We start from the raw sequence: 25,968 nt of genomic DNA on the forward strand, positions 1-25,968 counted from the left end.
AAATATATCTGTTTTACTCCTTAAATTGCAAAGTTACGATTGTTCAACCCAGAACCAAAATTTTGAACAAAGTGACTGTGAAATCTGAGTTGTGCTTTCCATAAAACGGAACTCTCTTCGACTTCCCCCTCACGGCGAGTTACACAACCTAACGGTTACGACAACTAAACACAAAATCCCTAATCCTCTCTCGATCAGCGGAAGATTCTGAATTTTTGCAGTAAAGATGGTAACTTTCCCCTCTCTCTCTCTCTCTCTCTCTCTCTCTCTCTCTCTCGACAGTGGTTACCCCCATACTGATTTTCAGATTTGGTTTTAAAGTTTTGATCTTTGTTTTTGTGTGTCAGGCGAATGTTTGTGAGACATGTGGGGACGAAGGTTGGGTAGAAGCGCTCGTTTTCTGTGACTCTTGTAAAGTGGCTGCTGTGCATCGGTTAGTATATATCCATCCCCGTGTGCTTTTGTTTTGTGATTAGGCTTCCCCTTTTTAAAGCTCTTGGTGTTTTTTTTCTACAGCTATTGTTGTGGCATAACACCGGTTCCTATAGATGGCTACGTGACTTGGTTCTGTTCCGACTGTGATGAGAGTGACTCTACCTCTGATTCCACACAAGTCGAGCTTGAAGATAATAGCAATCTTGAGGTGTCTTCTTCACCACCATTACCAATGGAGGAGACTGGGACAACTAGTGATATCCCTGGTAGCACCAAATCTAACGAAAAGAAGAAAAAGACTAAGAGGAAGAAGAAAAGAAAAATCATTTCTCAGTCCGTGCCAGATGCCACAGTTGTTGAGAACATGGAGGTGTCTACTAAGAAGCAAGATGGCTCAGAGAATGGAAAATCTGATGAACTGAACGGTTCAGACAAGAGTGGAAAGAAAAAAAAGAAGAAGAAGAGAGACAGGGGAGAAGAGAAGAAGAACGAAGAAAGCAGCAAACACTTCTCCCCGGTTCCAGAGGCTGAGGGACATGGGCTCCAGGAAACTATTACTAGTGTTGAACCTATGAAGGAGTCTAAGAAGCGAAAGTGCTCAGAAAGCAAAGAATCTGAGGAACTGAATGTTTTAGCAGGAAATCAAGTATCTGCTAAGAAGCAAGATGGCTCAGAGAATGGAAAATCTGATGAATTGAATGGTTCAGACAAGAGTGGAACGAAAAAGAAGATGAAAAAGAAGAAGAAAAAGAAGAGTAGCAAAGAAAGCAGCAATCATACGTCACCGGTTCTAAAGGCTGTGGACTGTGGACATCAGGATACTACCAGTGTTGAAGCTTTGAAGGAGTCTAAGAAGCACAAAACATCAGTTAGCAGAGACTCTGATGAATTGGTTGGTTCAGTAAGGAATGCAATATCTGTCCTGGAGAAGAGGAAGACGAACGAAGAGAGCAGCAATCACACTGCACCGGTTTTAGCTGCTAAAGACAATGTTGAACCGGCAAAGGCGCAAGAAAGCTCAGCTAGCAGGAGACTTAATGAATTGGCTGGTTTAGAGACAAATGGAGCATCCGTCTCTGAAGGTGGTAATTCAACTAACGTGCCAGATCACACCTCTTGTACCACCAGCAAAAAGAGAAAATTAAGTTCTGACAACATGCAAGTTACTAGTGTAAATATGGAGTTACCTACTAATAACAGCTCTTGCAAAGAAGCTGAATCAAATATGCCTCAGATAAACGAGTTGATACCTGCACTGAACAATGGTAGAGCACAACCAATCTGGCCACCTAAGTGGAGGTAAAACAATCACATTCCTCTCTCTATTTTTAATCGTTATGCATCTTAATATCATCATCACTTGAGTTCTGATATGTTTTTGTTAATATGTAGTGGGTCGGTAACTGTAAAACAAGGAAACGTTTGTAGCATTCATGGACTTGTTGCTCATGTATCAACATTAGCGAGCCCTCTAGTCTATGAGAAAGCACGTTCGTTACCCACTCGCCTATCTGCTGAAATGTTTCCTAGGTCTGAAATATGGCCACCGAGCTTTCTCAAGAACGGACAACCTGCAGATGAGAGTATCGCGCTTTACTTCTTCCCTTCCCCTGATAGGTATGTATACACACGCTATGCATATTGTTGTTAAGTGTCGACCTTACCCTTTTTTTTTTCCAGTAACGGTGAAAAGGGTTACTATTCCCTTGTTGATGAAATGAAGAAGAAAGATTTGGCGATGAGATGCTTGCTTGACGATGTGGAACTTCTACTTTTCACCTCTTATCAGTTACCACCGCCTTTGAGGAGTAAGTCTACAAGTTTTTTTTGAATCTATTATAAAACTTTCACTTCTACAGGTTGTTCATTTATTATTCTCTTGAACCCGTTAAAGCTAACAAGGCTGAGTTTTCTGTCTGCAGTGTTTCGCTCAAAGGAGTACCTGTGGGGCATTTTCAGACGCGGAAAGACTTCTCGACTTTAGCCACTAGTCTCGACTACTCTTGACCGTTTCTGCATAGGAGAGCAATGTTTTTAACACATCTAGTTGTTTAGTTGTCGAAATTTCTAATAGTTGGCCAGAGATCTTGTACAAAATCTACACGAGATGGCATTGGTTCCTTTGCTGATTAGATTCTCAATAGACAGAACTGAGAAATTCTCAAGACAAGTTGAAAAAAAAAGTAAATTGTCTTTTTTATCAACCGGACAACTATGAAAGTTATGATATGTTGACATGTTTCACATTGTTATGATATGTTTGACATGTCTCAACTTGGCTACCAAAATTTGAATAAACAGTACAATGAAAGTATAAGGAAAAAGAGTTTTAGACATGATCTTTTATAAGGTGTTTTGTAGTGCTCAGACCTTGAAGTCAAAAACTCTAACGCAATTATCATCCCCACAAGAAGTTAACCTCAGCAAGCTCTGGTTACTCTCGGATGGTCTCCACGCTAACCTGTTCACGGCCGAGACATGACACATGAACGGTTCAAGCTTCAGAGCAAGAGCTGCTGTTGTCCCTTCCTCTGTTTCTTTAACCTTTATGTTCCACAGCTCAATCAGTCCACTTTCCATCCCGACCGCTACGCACCCGGTCTTCTCCTTCTGGTCTAGTCCCGTCCAAGCCACGGCAGTGACACTGCTCCCAAACTGAGGCAAGGCAAGAACCTGTTTGACGCGAGCGTCTTTCTCAATGGACCAGATCTTCACTGTCTTGTCTCTTGATGAAGTTGCGAACTGGTGGCCAAATGGGTTCCATGAACATGCCCAGATGATCCTCTTGTGTGCTTCAACCTTTGCCATGAGTTTGTGACTAACCTCGCCATTGTCTGAACAAGGAAGAAACAACAGATAGACTTAGATGACTATACTGGCACTCAAGACTAAACCTGAGGTTTTACCTGTTCTTTGGATAGAGAACACTGAGAAGTGGCGATCTCTGGAGACAGACAAGAGCAGAGTGTCGTCATAAGAGAACTCCAAGTGTGTCACTGTTAAACTGTGAGATTGCAAACGACCAACAGCTTTCCATGTCCCAACCTCCCATAGCCATATCTCCGCCATGGCTGCAGATTGAGCCTGAACAAGTTTGTGGTTCATGCTTTGGTCAAATATGTATAGAGGAGATGGAGCAAGTGCAAACAAGTCTGAAACCCATATAATCTTACCTTACATGAAGAAGCAACAAGGCTTCCGCTGTGGTCACAGCAGAGAGAAAAGAGTTCATTACCATGACCATAGAGTTTATGAGATTCAGGCCATAAAGTATGAAACGCAAGCTGATCTTCTATTGGAGGCTCCTTCAACTCCACCGGAGCAGCCTCTGGAACCGTTTCAAATGTCTCCAAACCTTCTCCTCCGCCATTTCTCTCCACCTGTACACTAGAAGCTGCAAAGAAAGAAAAAGATACTATGAAATCTCAAGACCACATTTGGTAAAAAGCTAGACATGGAGTTGAATCAATCACTCACAGTGTAAGTAGATAGGTTTCTGTGATAAACCAAGAGCAGACATGTTGGCGCCAAGGACCTGCACATCTGCTTGTAGATCCTCAGGGAAGCTTCCTTCTCCTCCGGCACAAGTGTGGTTCAGTGTCTTCAAGAAAGATAGAGGAGCCTCGAAAACCCTCACAACTTTCTCCTCTGCTCCACTTACAAAACGGTGGTTGCCTTTACCTTGAACCATAGCCACACAATTAATGTCATGACCATGAACCTGAGGGCGAGCCAGTTCATGCCAATGCTCATCCTCCTCATCACTCTTCCATGACGAGAACACGCGGGTGGTCTGCAATATAAAGAAGCGTCAACAAAGTTAACTTTATCATCAATCAACATCTCTCAACCCTAGAGACAGACCTGATCTTGGCTCACGGACAGCAAGTACTCGCCGGTTCTAGCCCACGTGATGTCAGTCACAGCAGCAAAATGACCTGAAGGGACTTTCTGCATCTGCCAGTTCTCAGACTCTTTGCTGCTACTAACATTTCTCCACAGATGAAAGGATCCACCATATCCATGAGCAAGGATGGACACACCATCTGGACTCCAGTGACCACCGTAGAAGCCAAGAGCACAGTGACTAAGCTCTCCTACACACACAACGTTAACCCACACACCAGTTTTCTTCTCAGGTCGCCAAATCATCATCGTTTTGTCCATCGAAGCCGATAAAATGCTCAAAGGTTGGTGGCCGTCCACTGGAGGCTGCCACTCCACGGAATAGACCCAATCTTCATGTCCAATGAGAACAGATTCGACTGAAACCTGATATGTGAACCTCCCTGAGACGAAAACCGGACCTTCGATGTAAGAAGCAAGAGTGATTTCTCTTTGCCATGAGCCAACATCACCGACTAACACAAGCTTCCAGATTCTAATGACTTTGTCCTGTGAAGAACTCACAAGCATAATACTATTGGTGGTTTCTTCTGTTGGTAGTGAAAAGTCCAAACTCCGGATCCAGTCAGTGTGGCCTTTAAGCTCACAGACAGAAGTGAACTTCCCCGTTCTTTCTCCACAGTAGAGTTTGATTTTGTTGTCTAATCCACCCATCGCCAGGGTGAATCGTCCAGGATTTTGAGGCAGTTCCGCTAACGAAAGCGTTACAATTGCTTTGGAGTCAGCAGAGATAGAGTCCAAGCACGAAACTTTGCATTCCTCTGCAACAAAATAACATACTGTGAATTTAGATACCGCTTAAAAAAGACATACACTTTGTTTAACTTTAATGGCGTACCACTAGGCTGCGATGGAAAAGAAACATCCCAGACATTCACAACTCCATCTGAAGAACCGGAAGCAAACATTGCATCGGTTTCAGAACACATGAACGCGGTGATGCAAGTAACACCTTTCTTATGAGACTGTGGAAGTTGTAGTACATGTCTCCACTGTTGTTTAAACCAAACAGAACACGTAAAAAAAAGGTTCAGAGGTAATAAAGAAACCGTGGAGAAACTCAGTTGAGAGATTGAAGGAACTTTTTACATTGTTGCTGTTAGTTGATAGTTCCCAGAGGATGATGACACCATCTGTATCACCTGAGAGCAGATAATGCCGGTCCAAATGCTTGGCTGCAAACAATCATATATTTTCCAGGGATTAATCAATCACTGGATGATTTTGTCCTTCAATCTATAGATAAATGCTCCATAAAAGTTTTAATATTTCACAGCAGCTAAAAACACCAAACCGATAAAATAGAGAGAGACTATAAATAGAAATCTGAATGGCTATTTTACTTCACATTCTACTAAACAATTGTCTAATACTGATAGAAATAACTCACGAATCCTACAGTCTAAGTTCTCTTTATGATAAAAAAAAGAGCACACTTAGGCTTAAAAGATATTTCATGAATAGAAATATGAATCCCTAATTCCCTATTACACTATAACTTCAAATTTAACTAAAGAACTGCCTAATAATTGATAGCTATAACTACAGTCTAAGATCTGTTTATGATAAAAGGAGCACACTTAGATCTAATAGATAAGTCATATAAGAATAACTAAAGTGTCTCTTCCTTTGAAATGCAAAAGATCCGAAACCCAAATAGTGCAACAAGAAAGCTAGAAGCAGAAGAAAGAAGGTACCTTTGAAAGCAAACTTGGAACTGGGTAACCAATGAGTGCAATTGACAGAAGCTTTGTGACCTGGGAGCGTTGTAAGAATCTGTGCTGTCTGAAAGAGAAAAAAAGAAAAAAAAAGTCAAATCTTGCGTTTTGAAAAAAGAAAAGGGTTCTTGAAGAGAGAGAGAGAGAGAGACCTTAGGGCAGAAAATAGCAACGGCGTTTTGGGCACCGAAGGAAAGGAGACCAGAAGCTCCCCAAGAGACGTTATTGACGACTCTGTTGCATCCTGCTCCTATGAACACTCTCTTCGCTGAGACTTCGGACATCTCTTTATCAGAAGGGTGGATTTTGATTTGAAGGTTACGAAGATGCTTCTCCGTTATACTACTGAAAATTTCTGGGGAGAGCGGAGAAGGAAGAGGGTTTTTCTATTTCTTTCGAGTTCTGAGAGTGAACATTTTGATGGGTTTTTAATGTTGGGCCCAAAGTTCAAAAATATTGTTTCAAAAAAACCCATCATTATGTTGTGTTGTTAAAACCCATAAAATTGGACCCATGAATTTTATGGGTTCACTCTATTGTCGGATGTTCAAATGTTCACTTTTGCCGGATGTTCAAAAATATTTTAAAATATAAATACAATTCCTATATGTATGTTGTGTTGTTATCTGAAATTTTTTTAAAAATATAAAGTCGAAAACATAAAGTTATCCGATATCTTCTCAGGACATGGATCGTATAGCACTTTGGAAGGATTTGAAGGATTATTGGGGGCACAAAATACAAGGGCTAGTCAATCCCCTTTACATACGGAAGTTGAAGCTCTTATTTGGGCAATGGAATGCATGAGGAATTTACGGCAATTTAATGTTACTTTTGCAACGGATTATTCTCAATTGGTGAAGATGGTTTCGGAACCAGAAGAATGGCCGGCTTTCGCAAATTATTTAGAAAACATCAGGAGTCTTAAAAGAAGTTTTCACAGCTCAGAGATTATTCATATATCAAGGACGCAAAACATTAAGGCGGATAGCTTACCACGTGGTGTGAATCAACAGACGTCGTTTACCGTCCATATGGATACAGAGCACCCAGTTTGGTTTACAAAGTCTATGTGAGTCTGTAAGGTTGCCGACAAAAAAAAATATATATATATAACCAAGTATTAATCAAATAAAATTCTTAATTTTATATAATTGAAAAGATAATATTAAGTGACTTTTAAAATTTATTTCTATATAATAAATAATAAATATGTGTACAAGGAAATTTTCAAAAAATTATAATTAATATGTAAGAATTTTCAAACGAAATAAAATAATAATTTATTATCATAGTCTTTTAGTTAGTAACACATATATTAATGAGAAATTATAAAATATTTAGTAATTATGATTTAATATAATAAAACCCAAACACAAAAACAAATTTAAAATTTATGAAATTAGACAACTCAATAAAACTGATATAAAAAATCTATTTAAAAATAAAAAAGATAATTCATATACATATTTTGTTATTATCCAAGAATATCTTTGATAAATATTAAACAATTATTTATATATATATATATATTGATAAATAAATTTCATATATAAATAATTTGATATTCTGTAAAAAAAACTTAAAGATCATAAATAATAACTTATCATGATATTAAGTTAGTAATTGTAAAATGATTAGGCCCGCTTGAGCGGACACAACATCTAGTGAGTATTAATTCATATATCATCATTAATGTTAACTTTCTATATAAATATTTTTGGCAAAATTATGAAAATATATTAATAACTCGTATATTTCTTTTTAATATTACAAAATTATAAATATATTTCCTTTTAATATTACAAACTAGGTGGTTACCCGCAAATTTACGGGTACAAATTTTGATATAATATAATTTTTTGTGTTTTCGACCTGCGATAATATATTTTAATATTTTAAAAACTGAAAGTGAATTTTTAGTAGCTAATTTTAAACATATTTTATTTATTAATACTTTTAAAATTTTAAATAAGATTTTTGTAGTATTTATTTAGATGTTTTACATCTTTTACAAATCAATATTTCATTAAATTTTTTTATAAAATTATTTTTAGAACACATACATATATATAAATATATATGTGTGTGTGTGTGTGTATATATATATAATTTAATTGGTTTGTATATCAAATTTTCGTCCATAAAAATTATTAAAATCCAACACATCAACTAATATGACAAATAGATCTACACTTGCAACTAAAGTATAAACACACAAAAATTATTAAGAAGAAACAAAAAAATATATATGTGAATTCTGTTGATTTAATAAAAATTTAAGAATATAAAAAATCATAAATTTAGGAATATACTTTTAGTCATAATATTCTTTAGATTTATTAAGATTTATGTATAAAACTATGTAAATAGTTTGGCAATTAACATTAATTGATTCTATGATTTTCTTTTTTAGTTTGATTAAAATAAATAAAAATTATAAATCATCGACCTATGCAATTATAATGATTTTTTTTCAAATTGCATTGTATGAGTGATAGTTACAGAGTTTAATAGAGTTGGTTTCTCAACCATAAAAGTAAATGAAGACTTGAGCATTGGTACCATAAAAGTAAATAATACACATTCACCTTCTTTCTCCAAGGTTAATTGATTGATTCTATGATTTTCTTTTTAGTTTGATTAAAATAAATAAAAATTATAAATCATCGACCTATGCAATTATAATGATTTTTCTCAAATTGCATTGTATGAGTGATAGTTACAGAGTTTAATAGAGTTGGTCTCTCAACCATAAAAGTAAATGAAGATTTGAGCATTGGTACCATAAAAATAAATAATACACATTCACCTTCTTTCTCCAAGCTTTTCTTCTTCTTCATAAGAAAAGAAAAAAAATCCTCAAAATGTCTGCAACTACAACTACTGTTGGTAAAAAAGAGAAGAAGACGGGGAAGAAGGGTGACAAAAGGAAGATGACGGTGGTTGACATTGATGTTACTCTTTTCTCTTCATATCAAGTAATCGTTATTTGGGATGTTGAGAATTGCCCCGTTCCAAGGGGAGGGAAGAATGTGGAGATGTACCAGCTGGAATCAGAAAGAAGCTGAGAACGCCGGCTACAAAGGTGATGTAGATAAATATTTATTATTTATTTTATTAGTTATTTAGATAATTACCTTTATTATTTTAGGGGTTTATGATGTTATTATATATAGGGTCCAGGTTTAAGTTTGTATTTAATTTATGAGTTTTTTGATTGATTAATAAAATTTAAGAGTTTTCTCTTTGTTCTTTGTTTTCGGTAGATCATAGGTGATCTCAACGAATTTAAGAAGACACTGATCCGTGAAAAATAGGACGAAATCATATTGATGAAGATTTTGCGCAGTATCTTAATAATCTGTTGCGTGCAAACTTTGTGCAAAAACGTATTTATGAAGATTCATGTTATAAACAGATCCATGAAAAAATCGTGCAAAACATGCTATTAAAGATTCGAGGAAGAATTTTTTCTTGGAAAATAATTTGGATTCAAAGACTACGAACAAGATTCGAGGATGAATCTTCTCCAATCAGCAGAAAATGATAATATAATTCACAAAACTCAGGATAAAGAAGCGATTGCTAATAATATGATGAATAGTGTGTCATTGTTATTCTCATATCACAAAATTTGCAGGAAAGACATGCAAAACTTCAACTAGAATTATAGGAGCTCACAAGAGGTTTAGCAACGAGACTGTGACTTTCTTCAAGCCATATTATAGAAAAATGTTAAAATGATGTTGAATATTAAAACCTCTAAATTACTAATGGTCAGAACACACATAGACAAATGTGATGGGTGAATTGAGAAGGCCATTTTAAATTATCCACGTGTATAATTTAGAGGCATGTCGTCATCTTCTTCCAAGATCAGAGTTTGTGTTTGGTTTAAAAATTTACAGGTATCGTACCACACGAGGATGTTTCATAAAACATCAAAGGACACCATTTATTGTTTGAACAAAAAAATGGTGAATTCTTCTTTGGTCTGATTAGATATTAGAACCAGAATTGGGCAAACACATCGTCACACTCCAACCGGAAAACAAGCTAACGTTACTAAGCTCAACAAGGGACACCAATTTAAAGCAAAACTATCACAGAAACCTTCCCAAATCGTTTCCAAATCCATCCTAGAAACATCTCTAGTATGTGAGACAGCTGCTAGTAGACGTACCCATGCTTTACAGCCCACATGTATTCATATTATTAATTAAACTAAATCAATCAAATTGTTTATGGTTATTATTAAACCGGATAGTTTGAAAAGATGTAGTAAATTGTATGATATGTAAAGCTTTTAACTTTTGATTGTAAAAAATATTTGAAGAAATTTTAATCCACTTATTCATTTAATCATATTAGATTATATGTTTATTTTTAAGATAATAGAAATAACAATATTTGCAAATTCAAGTTATATTTATTAGAATATAATATCTATGTTAAATTAGGGTATATATGTCTTATCACATATAAGAAGAGTTAGTTTTCAAAAATAAAAAATGAAGGTGTATTTTTCAAATTTTAAAACACAAATAGAGTATTTTTTCAAATAATCCCTTTAATATATCACAAGTCAAATTAAGTTATAATAATATATGGATTATAAGCATGGTTTGTAACCGGATACTAGATAGTTATTCCGGATCAAACGTAAAATATCCAGTGATATCATTTGTTAATCAAAGATTTCAATTATAGTTAACTCCAAATAAAACCCGAAATGTTAGGAGTGATTCAGATAAAATACACTAAAACAGATATGAAGTTTAATTATCGAATAATACATAGTTAATCCGGATAGAATGCATAATAATCACTAAATACATCTTCCATAAAATAAAATATAATGGTAAAATATATCATGTGATCAAATTGAATTATTAAAATATATAAAGCAATATTTTGGAAAATGTAACGATCGGAGGAAGAGTAAAATTTCAAAATTGTTTTAAATTAGTTAAAAACATTAAGATAGAGAGAGAGAGGAAGATAGTAGTGTAGATACATAATAGATAGGTCATATCTTTTGTCGGATATAGATAGTAGTGTAGGGGCATCTCGGTGATTATCAAAAGTTGTACAGTGCATTTCCATATAACTAATTTAGTTTATATTTGTAGTCATCTAATGCAAATTCCCAAAAATTAATGTACAAAATAAAAATATATTTTAATAAACATCTTCAGTTTAAATCATGTAGACTAAATCATATTGTATTCCTTTTTATGAAAAGCTAAGAAATACTAGTGATCAGAGTTTTCTTTAAGGTCCCATTACTTCAAACACCTTCTCATCAATCCTTCCAAGCTGTGTGGTGGCCTATAACGAAGCGATGAAATTCTGTTTCTAACATCCTGAATACCACTGTGATGCCTACGAGAGTTACGCTCCCTCCAAATATGATAGACTGATGTTTGAAATACCAGTCTAAGGAGAATACTATCCATATGACTACGCCCTCCACCCTTGATGACACTGAGAGTGTCTTGCCAATCTGGATTGATGCCTAGTCCAATACACACTCTTGCTACTCTCTCCCAGACCGAATATGAGTAAGGACAAGCAAAAAATAGATGGTCTAGTGTCGTCTCTTTCTCCACAAAATATGCAGTCCTGTCTAATACCCCACACCCTGTTGATAACCTGTTAAGAACAGTGAGCCACAAAATGAAGGAGTAAAGCGGCACAGTCTGCGGGAACAGACACTACTGTGCCAAGTGACCTCTTCCTTCCTACTTCGAATTTGGTCCCACGTGTGCACTGCAGAGAAATGATCTTAATAATTACCTATGGAGTGGCGCCATATATAGACATCCTCGCCTAGAGCATAGCTTGAATCTTAGCGTGCAGCGCCTGGAAATGTCTACTTCTCTGTCCCCGAACCCTCCATTGACCCTGAGTGACTGCCTCAGAAATTTGAGCGCCTCTTCTCACACCAAGACAACAAGTACCTGTAGCACCTGTTATGTCCTAAAGCTTTCCCATCTCCAGCCAGCCATCAAACCAGAAAAAAGCCTTCTGACCATTTCCTACTACAATTCAATTTTACTATATTTTGATTTATATCATTTACAATGTTTATAATTACATGATTTCAATTTTTCTCTCTAAAAATATATTTTTTATAAAATTTATAAATTATTTTTAAAGTTTACAATATGAGAGAACTCTCTGGAAGACGAGAAAACTTACAAAACCCACAAAGACTTTAAGGGTTATATTCGAAATATGCATTCTGTTTTTTTTATGGGTCATAAGAGACTGTTTGTAATTTCACTATTTTTTTGGATTAATTTTGCATTTTATTGAAGTTGAGGTATACTTTTGTATTTTTTTTTTGTAACACAGATTTCATTAAATAAAATCTAAGACGCTATTACAATCAGAGGTATACTTGACGGTAAGATGAACAACAACAACAGTAGAACAATAAAACGTGGGATACAAGTATTACAAGGAGAGACTTGCTCAAAGTATAGAGATACACAGATAATCTTCACTTGAATCCTTGAATCCACAGCTCGAAAGAGCTTCAAATAGTCTGAAACGACTTTAAAATATCCTAGTGAAAGGGTTTGGAAGAGGGGTGAGAAGCCGATTGAGGCTAAAGAATCATCAAACGAATGAGATCAGCTCTAAAACCGATTATATTGATCCGGGAGACTAGGTAAATCTCAAGTGATCCGGAGAGAAACGTGATCAGTAAGCAAGATGGTGAGGAAATTGAAATTGTTTTCTTCTCCGAAACCATTGTTGAATTTGATACTGAACCGAACAGAATGGTTGGCATAGTCGGAGGGAATTGTGAGCCGTGATATAGAGACCATAGACACATGCAATTGGAACCATGATTCCAGTACACATGCAAAATGTACAACGTCACATTTTTTGGCTAGGTGAACCATGTATACTGAATCGAGACGACGGAGATGTAAGACAATACTCTTGACTATTATCCGTGAGGGGACGCGAACTGAGATCCAACTGAGAAATATTACCGCTGAAAATTTTATTTTATGGAAATTTTCTGAAGCCTACGTTCGTTCTAATGAGAATTCAAGAAGTGTGTCTGGTTATAGTGAGAGTCGCGTTCAAAGATTGTGGTACCTAATCTGTTAGAACTAGAATAATTTTGTTCGATAACTTATCTACTTTATTATAACAGAAGTACAAAAAAATCTTGCCTTTTTTAACTGTTTTATTAAAGTTTATAATTGCCTTTCTCACATTTTGTATAATTAATCTCTAAATTTTGTAATGGAAATGAATAACTACTGTCCAAAATAAAACAATTCTAATTAATAACTAAATTATCTGTTACATTTAGTAACTAAACCAAACCGATCAGTTAGTTTCAAAACTCTACAGAAACCATAACGTATAAAACAAACCAACTATAATAATCAATATTATTAAAATAGAAACATGACATATTGATATATGTATTGTTCAATTTAAAATATAACTGAATCAATATAACTGCATATATTAACTTTTTTTTGTTCGTAACTTTCTTTAATTCATAGAAAACATATGATATGAGTGGGACCTTCTTTTTTTTCTCAACGATCCATGTTCTCTCAGTTATTTCCTTTTACAACTTTTTTATTTTCTTTTAGTAATCTTTTTTATATTATAGTATTTTCATATTATAGTTTGAAAATACAGTATGTCGGTGGTGAGCAATAACAAGGGTAACAAATCATTTTAATAAGATAAAACAAAATATATATCCGCTCTTCAAAACAATAAAACAATAAGATAAAACAAAAAATAAGGGCGGATCAAAATCTAATATTCTATTAAAATAATATTATAGTTATAGGTGTAATCCAACTATTTTAATAGAATAGACTAAAATTTTTATTAATCATCTAATAAAAATAATATAAGAAGACATATTTATGACTAAAAACACAAATATAAAAAATAATTTCTAAAAAAATACCCCCGCCTTTTTACGGGCGGACTAGATTTTGACCCGCCCTTTAAAAGACGGGTATATTTTTATTTTAATTTAATTCTCATATTTGTGTTTTGTGACTATATATTTATATTTTATTTGTAATCATATTTGTGTATAAATCTTAATCAAAATATATTGTATTAAATAATAGCAATTTAAAAATTTATACGAAATATTGCCGGTCGAACCCGCCAATCCGCGGGTATATTGCCGGTCAAACCCGCCAACCCGAGGGTTTCAGTTTTTTTTTGGTCAAAAATATGACCCATACAACCCGCAAACAAATAATTTTTACCGGCACCCACGCCGTTTAATTTTTCCATCATTCGCAGGTTATAAAATTTTTAAAGCTAATTATTTAATTTAATTATTAAAAAAATATAAAACAATATATTTTTAATAAAAATATATATTTTAAAAAATTTAAATTGTTTTTTAAATTACCATATTTTTAAAAAAGTGTTTAATTTTTTTTTTAAATATTTTTCGGGTCGGCGGATACCCGCAATCCAAAATCTACCAACCCGGCACCCACCCTGATTTTTAAATGAACATATTTTATCATAAGTTTCCTTAAAGTCTAGATTCTGACCCCCCCCCCCCTTAATATATTTTTGGTAACTATATTAAATATTTCAAGTTACATAGCTATATACTTGTGTCATATGCATTTCAGAAAAAAAATTAAAACTTTATTTCTAAAGTTTACAACATATTATACTTTCTTAGTAGTTACCTAACATAGTTAGTCAAGAATATTCGTACCTAAAACCCCGATTCAGAATCGACCAGAAAATCAAAGTCTCATACTCAGTGTTTTGAAACTCAATCCGGATCCGCAGTTGAACCGGTAAATCTGGTGACCCAAAATAAATCCGGTTTAGGTTTTGTGAAAAACCTAATATTTAAAAACCCAGTGAACCCACAAAAGTTCACTAAAATCCGGTTGCCGGTTGAACCACTGGTTGAACTAAAAGATAACCTTTACTTCTTTTTTTAGTTTTGAAAATCTATTTTATATAATTTTAATAAAGAAATTAGTTTTTTTTTAATTTTTTTTATCGACAATTTATTAATAACGTTTTACTTCTGGTTTACTTTGGATTTGAAATTTAATTTTATTATTCACATATAAATATTTATGAATTTTTAAGTTTTGATATTATTTGTTAGATGTCATAAATTAACTTGTTACAAAAAAAATAATTTGAACTATTTTTGATATTTTTTCTATCATGAATTAAATGCTATTAATTATTATTGATAATATATATACAGAATGATATTAGGCATTGAAAAATCAAAACATCTAATGTATGAATTGTTTGCTGTCAATGATTGTAGTTGAATATTCTTGCTTTGCATATATATATATATATATATATATATATAGTTAATGTATACGTGATTTTTTCACAATAAAATAAAGAAATCCCGAAACTGTAGGAAGTAAAGGGAGGAAGTTATAAAATATCACGTCTCATTATTCATATATACTGAAGTTAATTATTTTGGCAGCCAAATTTGGCAGTTATTTAATTTAAATAAGATGTATTAAAAGTGTATTAAAAGGGAGTTATAAAATTTAAAAGGTGGACACAACTTTTATCAATAGGGCAAACTGCAGAATTAATAGAATATATTACACTCTAGTTTATTTTATTAAAAAAACATAATGACCTATTGATATATGTGTGGTCCAACTATATAATACAATTATTAAAATTATTATTAATCATTTAAGAAAAAGTATTATACATAGAAAACATAAATATGATTAAAAATACAAATATAAAAATAATATAAAATCCCTTACAATTGTTCAATATTTATTCAATACAAATAATTTAAAATTTTGGTCCAAGATACATATATAGCATCCAATACTGATGTATTCACAATCTTTTGAGATGGATCATGAAAATTTGAGAAATATATGTCATTCTTTAATTACTTCTAAACCCTCCTTAAAATCCATGGGAATGCTCTCGGATGAAAATTTGAGATGCTTCATTTTTCTTTTCCATCAACTAGAATAAGAAGGATAAAAGTAAGACTTGAAAAAAGTGTATACCAATGTAGCAAGTGGGAAAGGTATATTATATTTGTTCTTCATCGGTGTGCAACGTTTTCATTATTGAACTTGTATAGTTAATTAATAATGCCAGGAAGTGTGTACCGCAGTACATTGATGACTAAATCTAGATGATTTATTTAAACCCTCTCCAAGCTCCTCCATTCAGACCCAACCAAAGTTTGCTTTATAAAAAAGGTAGAGGCCATGAGCAACAAGAGGATCAGAGACGATGAGAAAGGATTGGTAATGAAGCTTTTTCAGGACGTCGGAAGTGTTGGTCCGGCCTTAGCACTCGGCGCTGGTTGTGGGTTTGGTTTCGGCGCCGGTCTTATCGGAGGATACGGACCAGGAGTTCCTAAACTGCAGTTTGGGCTTGGGTTTGGAGCTGGATGTGGAATCGGTATAGGAATTGGCTATGGTGTTGGTAGAGGCGCCGTGTTCGATCACGATCGGGCCTTTTATAACGTCATCGACTATCTCTGGTGGAAGATGGTTCTATAGAATCACAAGGTTACCAAATCAATAAGAAGTCCTTCTCTTATTCAATCACTCAAACAATCAATAGCTTTAAGAACAATACTCTCAAGCCTTTAAGTTAAACTCAACAATAAAACTCACAACTAATATTGTCACATTCGACAACATATATATAAGAGAGTAAATATCCTATTCCTAGTTGATAATCATATAATGATCTTTATCCTTCAAGATCATAAAACAACTAGGATTTATTCAAACATAAATCATTGCTTAAGCTTCAAGCTAACTCCAACAATCTCCCCCTTAAGCTTGAACCCACTCACATCTTTAACTCCAATCAAACTCCTCATTTCTTTGAACTTAATCCTTCCAAGAGACTTAGTTAGTATGTCAGCTCTCTGCTCAGTTCCAGGTACATGCTCAACTTCAACTTGTTCATTCTCAACGCATTCACGGATAAAATGATACCTCCTATGTATGTGTTTGCTACGGCCATGAAACACGGGATTCTTCGTCAACTGTATCGCCGACTTATTATCAACTCTTATGGTCACACGCCTGCAGTCTTGATTCATCACTTCACTCAACACTTCTTGAAGCCAGATAGCCTGCTTGGCGGCTTCAGTAGCAGCCATGAATTCTGCTTCACAACTCGATAATGCCACTATTTCTTGCTTAGTAGAACACCATGTCCCGGGACTATTACCAAAGTAGAAGATATGACCTGTCGTGCTCTTCCCATCATCTTCATCAACGTTATGCGAACTGTCACTGTAACCCTCTAGTCTCAACTCATCTCCACGCTCAAAACGAAGACCCAAGGAACAAGTCCCTCGCAGGTACCTTAGTACTTGTTTCAAAGCAGCTCCGTGAGACTCTTTAGGAGCCTGCATGTATCTACTGAGCACACCCACACTGAAAGATAAATCAGGCCGAGTATGCAATAAATAACGCAAGCAACCTATAATTCGTCGATACTCCTTCTCGTCAAAGTTTCCCTCGTCTGGTGACTTGGAAAACTTCGCATTCATCTCCATAGGAACATGAGTTGCATTGCACGAAGCCATCCCTGTTTCCTCCAATATCTTGCGTGCATATCTGTCCTATTTCAGTACAATACCATCTTCTCCTTGAAGTACTTCAATGCCTAAATAGTATGTTAACTTACCAAGGTCACTCATCTCGAACTTAGTGGCCATCTCCTGTTTAAATGCTTGTATCATCCAAAGAGAGGATCCTGCGACCAACAAATCGTCCACATACACTACAACTACTAGGAGTTCATTATCAGCTTCCTTCCTGTATAGAGAAGGTTCCTTGGAGCAGCGCTGGAAGTTTAAACCGCGAAGAATCTGGTTCAGCTTCAAGTTCCACGCCCTTGGAGCCTGGCTTAGGCCATAAAGAGCTCGTTTGAGCTTGTAGACTTTACTCTCTTGTCCCTTCACGACAAAACCTTCGGGTTGCAGAACAAATACCTCTTCTTTCAGTTCTCCATTTAAAAACGCAGTCTTAACGTCTAGATGGTGAATCTCCCATCCTTTAGAGGCAGCCAATGCCAAGATCAGTCGAATCGTCTCAATCCGCGCTACTGGTGCAAAGACCTCGTCATAGTCAATACCATGTCTCTGCACGTAACCCTTTGCCACTAGTCGAGCTTTGAACTTGCTGATACTACCGTCAGCATTACGCTTGATTTTAAAGACCCATTTAAGGCCTATTGGTTTCACTCCAGCAGGTAACTCACATAACTCCCATGTGTTGTTTTTCTCAATAGAAAACAACTCTTCTTTGCAAGCATCAATCCATACCTTCAGTCGTTTAGCCTCATTGAAGTCATAGGGTTCGTCGTTCACCAGCATCAATAGACGCTCACTCTCAACTTCGGCCAAAAGAATATAATCATCGAGGTAAGAAGGCTTTGAACTTACTCTCTGTGACTTTCTTTGCGGTTGCAGTGTGTCACCTTCCTCACTTGAGCGTTCATCATCTTCAATATCAACCACGCTCTCTGCTTCTTCATTCTGTCCATCTTCTTCTTCATATTCTACATGAGATCCAATATCAACCGTAAACTCTCCTGCAGTCGAATACTCTGTTTCGTCTTCATCATTCCAATTCCACTCTTCTTCCTCACTGAATATCACGTCACGACTCACTATAATCTTCTTGGCTGTTGGATCCAGTAGCCGGTATGCCTTAGATCCAGGTTCTGTTCCTAAGTGTACCAACATTCTACTTCTATCATCGAGTTTCTTCCTCCCCGGTGTCTCTGTTTTTGCATAACACACACAGCCAAATACTTTGAGATGGGCTACGTTCGGTTTCTTTGATCGCAACATCTCATAAGGCGTTCTTCCATCCAAGGTCCTTGTCGCCAGCCTGTTTATCAGATAGGTTGAGTGCCTTATACCCTCGCCCCACAAATAATTTGGGACACTCATATGCTTCAATACGCTTCTAGTCATCTCCATAAGAGTTCGGTTTCGGCGTTCAACAACTCCATTTTGTTGCGGAGAGTAAGGTGCAGTTAGATGTCTTTTAATACCATTCTTGTCGCAGTAGTCTTGAAACTCATGAGATATAAATTCTCCACCTCTATCTGATCGAAACATCTTAATCTTGCATTGTGTTTCCTGTTCGGCAAGTATCCTGAATTTTTTAAACTTCTCAAACGCTTCACTTTTCTCACTTAACAACACTGTCCACATATATCTTGTATGATCATCTATCAAAACGAAAATATATCTCTTTTGACCCGGTGTAGGAGGTGAGATAGGACCACATAAGTCTCCATGAACCAGCTCAAGTGGAGTAGAAGCTCTGAATGATGCAGCTTTCGGGAAGGGTTTCCTTGCTTGTTTCCCAAGTAAGCAGGACACACATGTCTCTTTTCTGATTTCAATCTCAGGTATACCAGTAACAAGATCCTTTTTCATCATTAGCTTCATCGTATCGACATTCACGTGACCAAGTCGGGCATGCCACACAGATGATTCAGAGGAAGTTTTGACTTGTAAGCAGTAGTTGCGGTCAACATCGATAATAACCTTATACAGTCGGTTCGCAGAACGTGTAGTACGAACCATAATTCCTCCGAATTTATCATATAAGGTCAATGTTTTCTCCCTCATACGTACCTCGCACCCTGCTTCAGTGGCTTGACCCAAACTTATAATGTTTGATTTTAACCCCGGGACGTAATAAACATCCCGTAAGATCTTCTTTTCACCTCCTTCAAACACAAACTTAATCGAGCCTTTTCCTCTTATATTGATCCTAGAATCATCGCCAAATCTGACTTTGCCTATTACTGTTTCATCAATCTCCTGGAAGAAACTTTGATTCCCACACATATGGTTAGACGCTCCATTGTCTAAATACCATACGTTTTCTGTATCTCGACTGGTCTCAAAGATGGTGGGGTTTACTTTTCTTTCGTTGAGGTAAACTAGCTCGTGTACCATCAAGTTGTCTGCTTCATGAGTGTCATCGTCCTTTTTTTCAACAGTCTCTTGCAGTTTTAGTTGTTTCTCCGGACAGTCTGAGGCATAATGGCCCTGTTTTTCACAACGAAAACACGTGATATGTGAAATATCTCCACTCTGCCGTTGTCGGTACGCTTCCTTCTGTGTATAGTATGATCCAAAGCGGCCACGACCTCTTCCTCTCATCATCGAGCGACCACCACGGCCTCTTCCTCGTGCTCCATTAAAACTGCCTCCATAGCCATCTTGACTTGCATCACCATACATTAGTTTTCCTTGATCATCAGGTGATTCTTCCACTTCATCAGCAATTCTCTCTTCATATGCTTTCAATCTGCCCACAATATCCTCGAAACTAGTGTTCTTAAGATCAAGAACCTGCTCAAGCGAAGCAACCATATGAATAAATTTCTTTCTAGGCAAGCTTTTCAAGATTTTTTTCACAATTTTGGTTACTTCAATTGTCTCTCCCAATGCTGCGCACTTGGACGAGATTTCTGCAAGTTTTCCAGCAAAGATATCAATTGTCTCATTATCCTTCATCTTGAGTTTGTCGAAATCTGACATAAGTGTCATAAGTCTAGCTTCTTTAACCCTCTCCGCACCAACATGTCTTGCTTTTATTGCATCCCACACCCCTTTTGCAGTGGTTATGTTACCAACTTGCAGAATCATGGCTTCGGGTATGGACTGAAATAAGTAAGCAATAGCCATATTGTTTTTCTTCATATCCTGCGAATCTCCCTCTATTGACTCCCACACTTCACAGACCTTGAGTGCAATTGACATCCTCATGGACCAGACAGTATAATTTGTGGTGGTTAGCATCGGGAATTTTTACAGAATTAGGACCTGTATCTTTGTCTTTGTCTTTCACGATGATATCCTTAACGTCGCTCATGATTGCTTGTGAGAAGTCTTATTTGCTCTGATACCAAATATAGAATCACAAGGTTACCAAATCAATAAGAAGTCCTTCTCTTATTCAATCACTCAAACAATCAATAGCTTTAAGAACAATACTCTCAAGCCTTTAAGTTAAACTCAACAATAAAACTCACAACTAATATTGTCACATTCGACAACATATATATAAGAGAGTTATTATCCTATTCCTAGTTGATAATCATATAATGATCTTTATCCTTCAAGATCATAAAACAACTAGAATTTATTCAAACATAAATCATTGCTTAAGCTTCAAGCTAACTCCAACAGCTAACTCCAACAGGTTCGTAGTATTTATTATTGATTCTGTCAAAGCACAGTCAAATCGACACATAAAAACCAAACCGGAATTACTCGATTTGAATTTGAATAGCTGTTTTTAGTCCAATGAAAGAGAATTGGTCGTCCTTCATCTTTTTCATTTTCCCTTTGTTTGTAGGAATTGATGTTCGATGGTAATATTGTTTATTTATTTATTTTATTTTATTTTGGTCTAAATGTTAAAATTGTTGTTGTTGTTTTATTTAAACCAGAAAAGCAATCGGAGGCTTTTTTGTTTCATTTTCCACATTCGATAAAAATATAATTAAAATGAATATGAGGTTGTTGTTAATGTAAGATATGTTGGACAGTAGTGCGTGTATAATGTATAATTAAATTTAAATGATATTAATATAGATATATAATATATTTTTAATATGGATATTTATTAAATGAAGTTTCTACTATATTATTTTATGATTATTTGCATATTTGTGTAACAAAAGTTTATACCAACGATTTTATTTAATGTGACATGTTTATGGTTTCAATAATTATAATCATTTAAAAAATGAAGATTTCAAAATTAAAATATTAACTTTTTAATATATGGTCATTGTAAATATCAACATATAAGTATATATTTTCATATGATGTATAGGTTAATTTAAACGATATTATATATATATATATATATATATATATATATATATATATATATATATATATGTGTGTGTGTGTGTGTGTGTGTATTAACATAAACACCTACTAAAATAAAATTATTATTCATATGATTTTATAATCATTGTATCTTATTACATAAAAAATTTAAACCTTGATCACAAAAGTTATGTAATACTTTTAACAGTTTAGTAATTTAAATCTAATTTTTTATTATATAATTAATGTAATTGTGTAATTTATTTTAATAATAAAGAATTAAACAAAAATAAAAAAAGTATATGGATTGTTATTTACTTTGTATTGAATGCGGAGTTCAACACACTGTTTTGGGCAATGCGTATCTCTCCATATGAATATGAAATCTATGCATTTCGAATCAGACTGCTTGTCAAATGGTAAAACTGATCGAAGAAGAAGAATTTTGGCCATTTTTGATTCGGAATAGGACAAATTTATTTACCTTTTTCTATGATCACTTTATTTTTTCTATTTTTATCATTTCTCGTGATTTTAATTTTCATGCTAACCTCCTTGCGAAAAGAGCTTGTGCGAAAGTATCAGGGTTTTCCCATGTAAACAATATGGTTCCCTTGAGTCCACTTCAGAGATTAAACCTTCTGGACTAGTTTAATAAAATATGGAATTTGTTGTAAAAAATGGATGCTAATTTGAGAAAAAAAACTTAATTTGAGCAATGTTTTTAACCTGACCTTGACACTGAACCAAATGATCTTTCGGATTATTGGGTTATCAGGTAGACCACGGATGAACCATGGTATAATAAATTAATTAATTTTATTATATAATAATATATGTGCTATGAAAATAAATATATAGTAAGTTAAGTTAAATATTTTCTATTTTCGTATAAAACACGAAATAATAGTTTGGATATGTGTATATTTTATGTTTAAAACATTTAGAAATTATTTAACTTTAATTTTTATATTTTTATTTTTTATCTGACATACAAAATATCAAAACTAGTTTAGATTATTTAAAACAAATTGTAACAAGTTAAAATTATAACATCTAACAAAATATCAAGACTTAAAATTCGTAAATATTTATATGTTGAATGAAAATAATAAGGTTAAACTTCAAATCCAAAATATACCAAAAGTAAAATATCATTAATAAATTATTGCTAACAAATAAAAACTTAATTTCTTAAATTATAGAAATAGATTTAAACATAATTAAAACTTAAAGATGTCTATTGGTTCAACTAATAGTTCAACCAGTAGCAGGATTCCGGGTTTTAGTAATTTAGCATGTTTTTTTTGGATTTTTACAAAACCCGAACCTAATTTATCTTTGGTAAACTCATTGAATTTACCGGTTCAACCGAGGGTCCGTCAGATTTCAAAACACTGATTTTGAATCATTGAATATATTTCTCATTTATTTAGACCCGGTCCATTCTTTTTTTGGTCAAAAGACCCGGTCCATTTAAAAGTCACCATGTTAACGTGCAGCGGCGAATCCAAAATAATAACTGACTGGGTGTACAGTGTAAATTTACCAATGATAATATGTGTATATATGAAATTAGGCTGAAGAACACACTAGCTTTTGAAAATATTATGGATGCATGTGCAGGCCGTCTCTCCTTACTAGCTTCCTGTGAACGTATATTCCGTTTAAACTCTGCTTAAACAGATGTAGTGAGTGATTTCGGCAAAATAAACAAAGCATAACTACCAAATAAGATGTACAACACTAGACTTTGAGCAATTGTTTCTCCAAGAAAGACAAAAAAAAATGATGAGCAATTTTTTTTTTAAATGTTGAGCAATTGTGTGCAACTTTGAACAATTATTGTCCAGAACATCATGGCCCAATGGTAAGGACGGACTCCTTCCTGCACTCAGGTTGTGAGTCCGAATTCTGCTGGAGGAAACTAAGTCATGATTTCTGGACACCAACACGGATATAGGCCTATGCTTAGGGCTCATTTGCATACCCGAAGAGAGGGTCTATCCGTGGGTTGCACCTCCCCTTGGAGATTAGTCTGGGCTCCTCCATAGGCTCGGGATATCCCCAGATTAATCAAAAAAAAAAAAAACTTTGAACAATTATTAAATAGGACTACTCTTTTAGTCTTGAATAACCACATTCAACAAACAAACCTTAATGGGGATCAGCCTATCTAAACATTTCAAGTACTATTTAATAAATGGATCTAAACAGACTTATTTTCACATAATCGGCCCATTTAGACCTCTAACTTGAAATCCGCTTTTACATTTTCAAGTCTGCTAATTCGAATGTGTTTCTTTTTGTTATAAGTCGAACACTAACATTAAAGTATATAACTAATTGAGAAAATATAATTGGACGATAGTCCAGGTAATATCTTATGAATAATGATTGTATCTATCTAGATTCACATTCAGATCTCCGCATAACTACGATTTAAACAGATGAATTCAGTAGGACCCTAATATACACATAGAAGTGGCTTAGCGGAAGCAACAAATTATTTTAAAACGAATCCTAAGAAAATACAAAGTAGATTCTTTGACTATGACTACCCGACAAAATCAATGGAGATGAAAGAAACCGATGTGGATCCAACGCAAGGTCCAAACATCCATGTTTGTTTGGTACTGGTGTTGTATATCATGACATCAAATTTGCATATTGATATAAATAAATATTATACATTAATTTAAACCATTGGTTGATGGGCAAGATTCTTCTATCCATGAAAAGGTAAAATGAGAATCCAACCAGCATAAAATAAATAAACAAATAGATAGAGATTCGATTGGTCTTTCCAAAATATTTGTCTCGGTTCATAATTTCGAAGAATATATTGGCAGAGTGACATATAATTTCTCAATATAGTGCAACTGCATGTTTGGTTCGTCAGACAAAACTATTCTCTGCACATGACATGGTGAGTCAGAATATGCCTAACTGCATCATCCATTATTCAGTTTCTTTAATAGAAAAATGCATCACTTTAAAAGAAAAAAATTGATTTTAAAATAACTAAACCAGACAAATGAATATAGTTTCGTCTAAATCTCCCAAATATTTAAACTAAAATATAGATTTTGAAATGATTAGCAAAGAATAAATAGAGAAGACTAAAAGATTGACATTCTTTTACTAAGTGCTTTCATATTTTCGTAGTTAGCAAGGAATAGTTGATATTTGAAACATGATGAGTTTAGAATTGTATATTAGCCACTAGTAGACACGTGTCCGTTATTAATTGGAGGAAGAGCCAGGAAAGCATTTGCAAAAGTGATTCTTTGGACAAAACCTTCAACTACACAAAAGCTCGAAATCGGAAAGCAGAGAAAAGTGAGGAGCGAGCTACCACATTTCTTTGTGCCCCTAATCCTATGGTTTTAGTATCTTCGACTTTTGACGCACCACATCTTTGAAATTTATAAACTTTTCACCGACAATTATGAAAATTTAATTACCTTAACACCGCGTTATTAAGTTTGTTGGACCAAATCATTTATCAAGTAGTTACAAAAAAAAAAATTTATCAAGAACACAGAAGAGAGGTGAGTATACTAACTAGTATGCTATTCGAATCTAATGATAAGAGTTATTTTCCTAAAAAAATAACAAGAAATTTTAGTCATACTATATGTTATCTTCATAGGCCTAAAATAAATGAAATCTAAACTGTATTTGTTATTAAAAAATAGTTTTATTCGTACCATTTGTCATTTTTGTTTTGATTTTATTTAGAACAATTGTTTATTAAGTATAGCCGCTTAGAATGTGATCGCACATTAATAAATTAACCATATCTTCAAAAAAAAATTCATAGACATCTGTTAGCCAAATATATTAGTTTGATTTAAGTAGAAATTTATTAGTATTTTCTGTTTTGATAATTAGCATATATTTATGTATATATATATATATATATATATATATATATTTGTTGGTCATAAAATTGTTATTTTGACAATTATTTAAAAATCAAAATGCTATTAAATATGAAATGGTCCAACATTG

At 34.3% G+C, this 25,968-nt stretch overlaps 3 protein-coding genes across 3 annotated transcripts; 2 read left to right on the top strand and 1 right to left on the bottom strand.

Annotated features, from left to right (window-relative positions):
• On the top strand, positions 1-2,676 carry LOC108809590 (uncharacterized). Its single transcript, XM_018581738.2, has 6 exons — positions 1-229; positions 348-433; positions 517-1,734; positions 1,828-2,052; positions 2,116-2,243; positions 2,358-2,676. Exons 1-6 carry the CDS (start codon positions 227-229, stop codon positions 2,417-2,419), a joined length of 1,722 nt encoding a protein of 573 aa, XP_018437240.2. The 5' UTR covers positions 1-226; the 3' UTR covers positions 2,420-2,676.
• LOC108809581 (elongator complex protein 2) lies at positions 2,605-6,431 on the bottom strand. Its single transcript, XM_018581728.2, has 9 exons — positions 6,212-6,431; positions 6,039-6,126; positions 5,431-5,516; positions 5,180-5,333; positions 4,300-5,102; positions 3,913-4,228; positions 3,609-3,829; positions 3,342-3,519; positions 2,605-3,269 (listed from the first exon to the last, which is right to left on the bottom strand). The coding sequence occupies exons 1-9, from the start codon at positions 6,341-6,343 to the stop codon at positions 2,800-2,802; spliced, it is 2,448 nt and encodes an 815-aa protein (XP_018437230.2). The 5' UTR covers positions 6,344-6,431; the 3' UTR covers positions 2,605-2,799.
• Positions 6,432-15,932: 9,501 nt separating this feature from the next.
• On the top strand, positions 15,933-21,571 carry LOC108858597 (protein TRIGALACTOSYLDIACYLGLYCEROL 5, chloroplastic-like). Its single transcript, XM_018632506.2, has 2 exons — positions 15,933-16,609; positions 21,314-21,571. Exons 1-2 carry the CDS (start codon positions 16,322-16,324, stop codon positions 21,332-21,334), a joined length of 309 nt encoding a protein of 102 aa, XP_018488008.1. The 5' UTR covers positions 15,933-16,321; the 3' UTR covers positions 21,335-21,571.
• The last annotated feature ends 4,397 nt before the right edge of the window (positions 21,572-25,968 follow it).

The sequence above is a fragment of the Raphanus sativus genome, chromosome 1, assembly GCF_000801105.2.
Source record: "Raphanus sativus cultivar WK10039 chromosome 1, ASM80110v3, whole genome shotgun sequence".
In the NCBI taxonomy this organism is placed as follows: Eukaryota; Viridiplantae; Streptophyta; class Magnoliopsida; order Brassicales; family Brassicaceae; genus Raphanus; species Raphanus sativus.

What these genes read in the sequence shown, in the direction of transcription:
- LOC108809581 (XM_018581728.2), bottom strand. Translation starts at nt 6,343, where the DNA reads ATGTCCGAAGTCTCAGCGAAGAGAGTGTTCATAGGAGCAGGATGCAAC. An exon ending in TTGTTGCTTCTTCATGTAAG is followed by an intron (nt 3,520 to 3,608) that starts GTAAGATTATAT and finishes AAACTTGTTCAG; the next exon opens with GCTCAATCTGCAGCCATGGC. An exon ending in GTTCTCTATCCAAAGAACAG is followed by an intron (nt 3,270 to 3,341) that starts GTAAAACCTCAG and finishes TTCCTTGTTCAG; the next exon opens with ACAATGGCGAGGTTAGTCAC.
- LOC108858597 (XM_018632506.2), top strand. Translation starts at nt 16,322, where the DNA reads ATGAGCAACAAGAGGATCAGAGACGATGAGAAAGGATTGGTAATGAAG. An exon ending in ACTATCTCTGGTGGAAGATG is followed by an intron (nt 16,610 to 21,313) that starts GTTCTATAGAAT and finishes TAACTCCAACAG; the next exon opens with GTTCGTAGTATTTATTATTG.
- LOC108809590 (XM_018581738.2), top strand. An exon ending in ATCTGGCCACCTAAGTGGAG is followed by an intron (nt 1,735 to 1,827) that starts GTAAAACAATCA and finishes GTTAATATGTAG; the next exon opens with TGGGTCGGTAACTGTAAAAC. An exon ending in TTCTTCCCTTCCCCTGATAG is followed by an intron (nt 2,053 to 2,115) that starts GTATGTATACAC and finishes TTTTTTTTCCAG; the next exon opens with TAACGGTGAAAAGGGTTACT.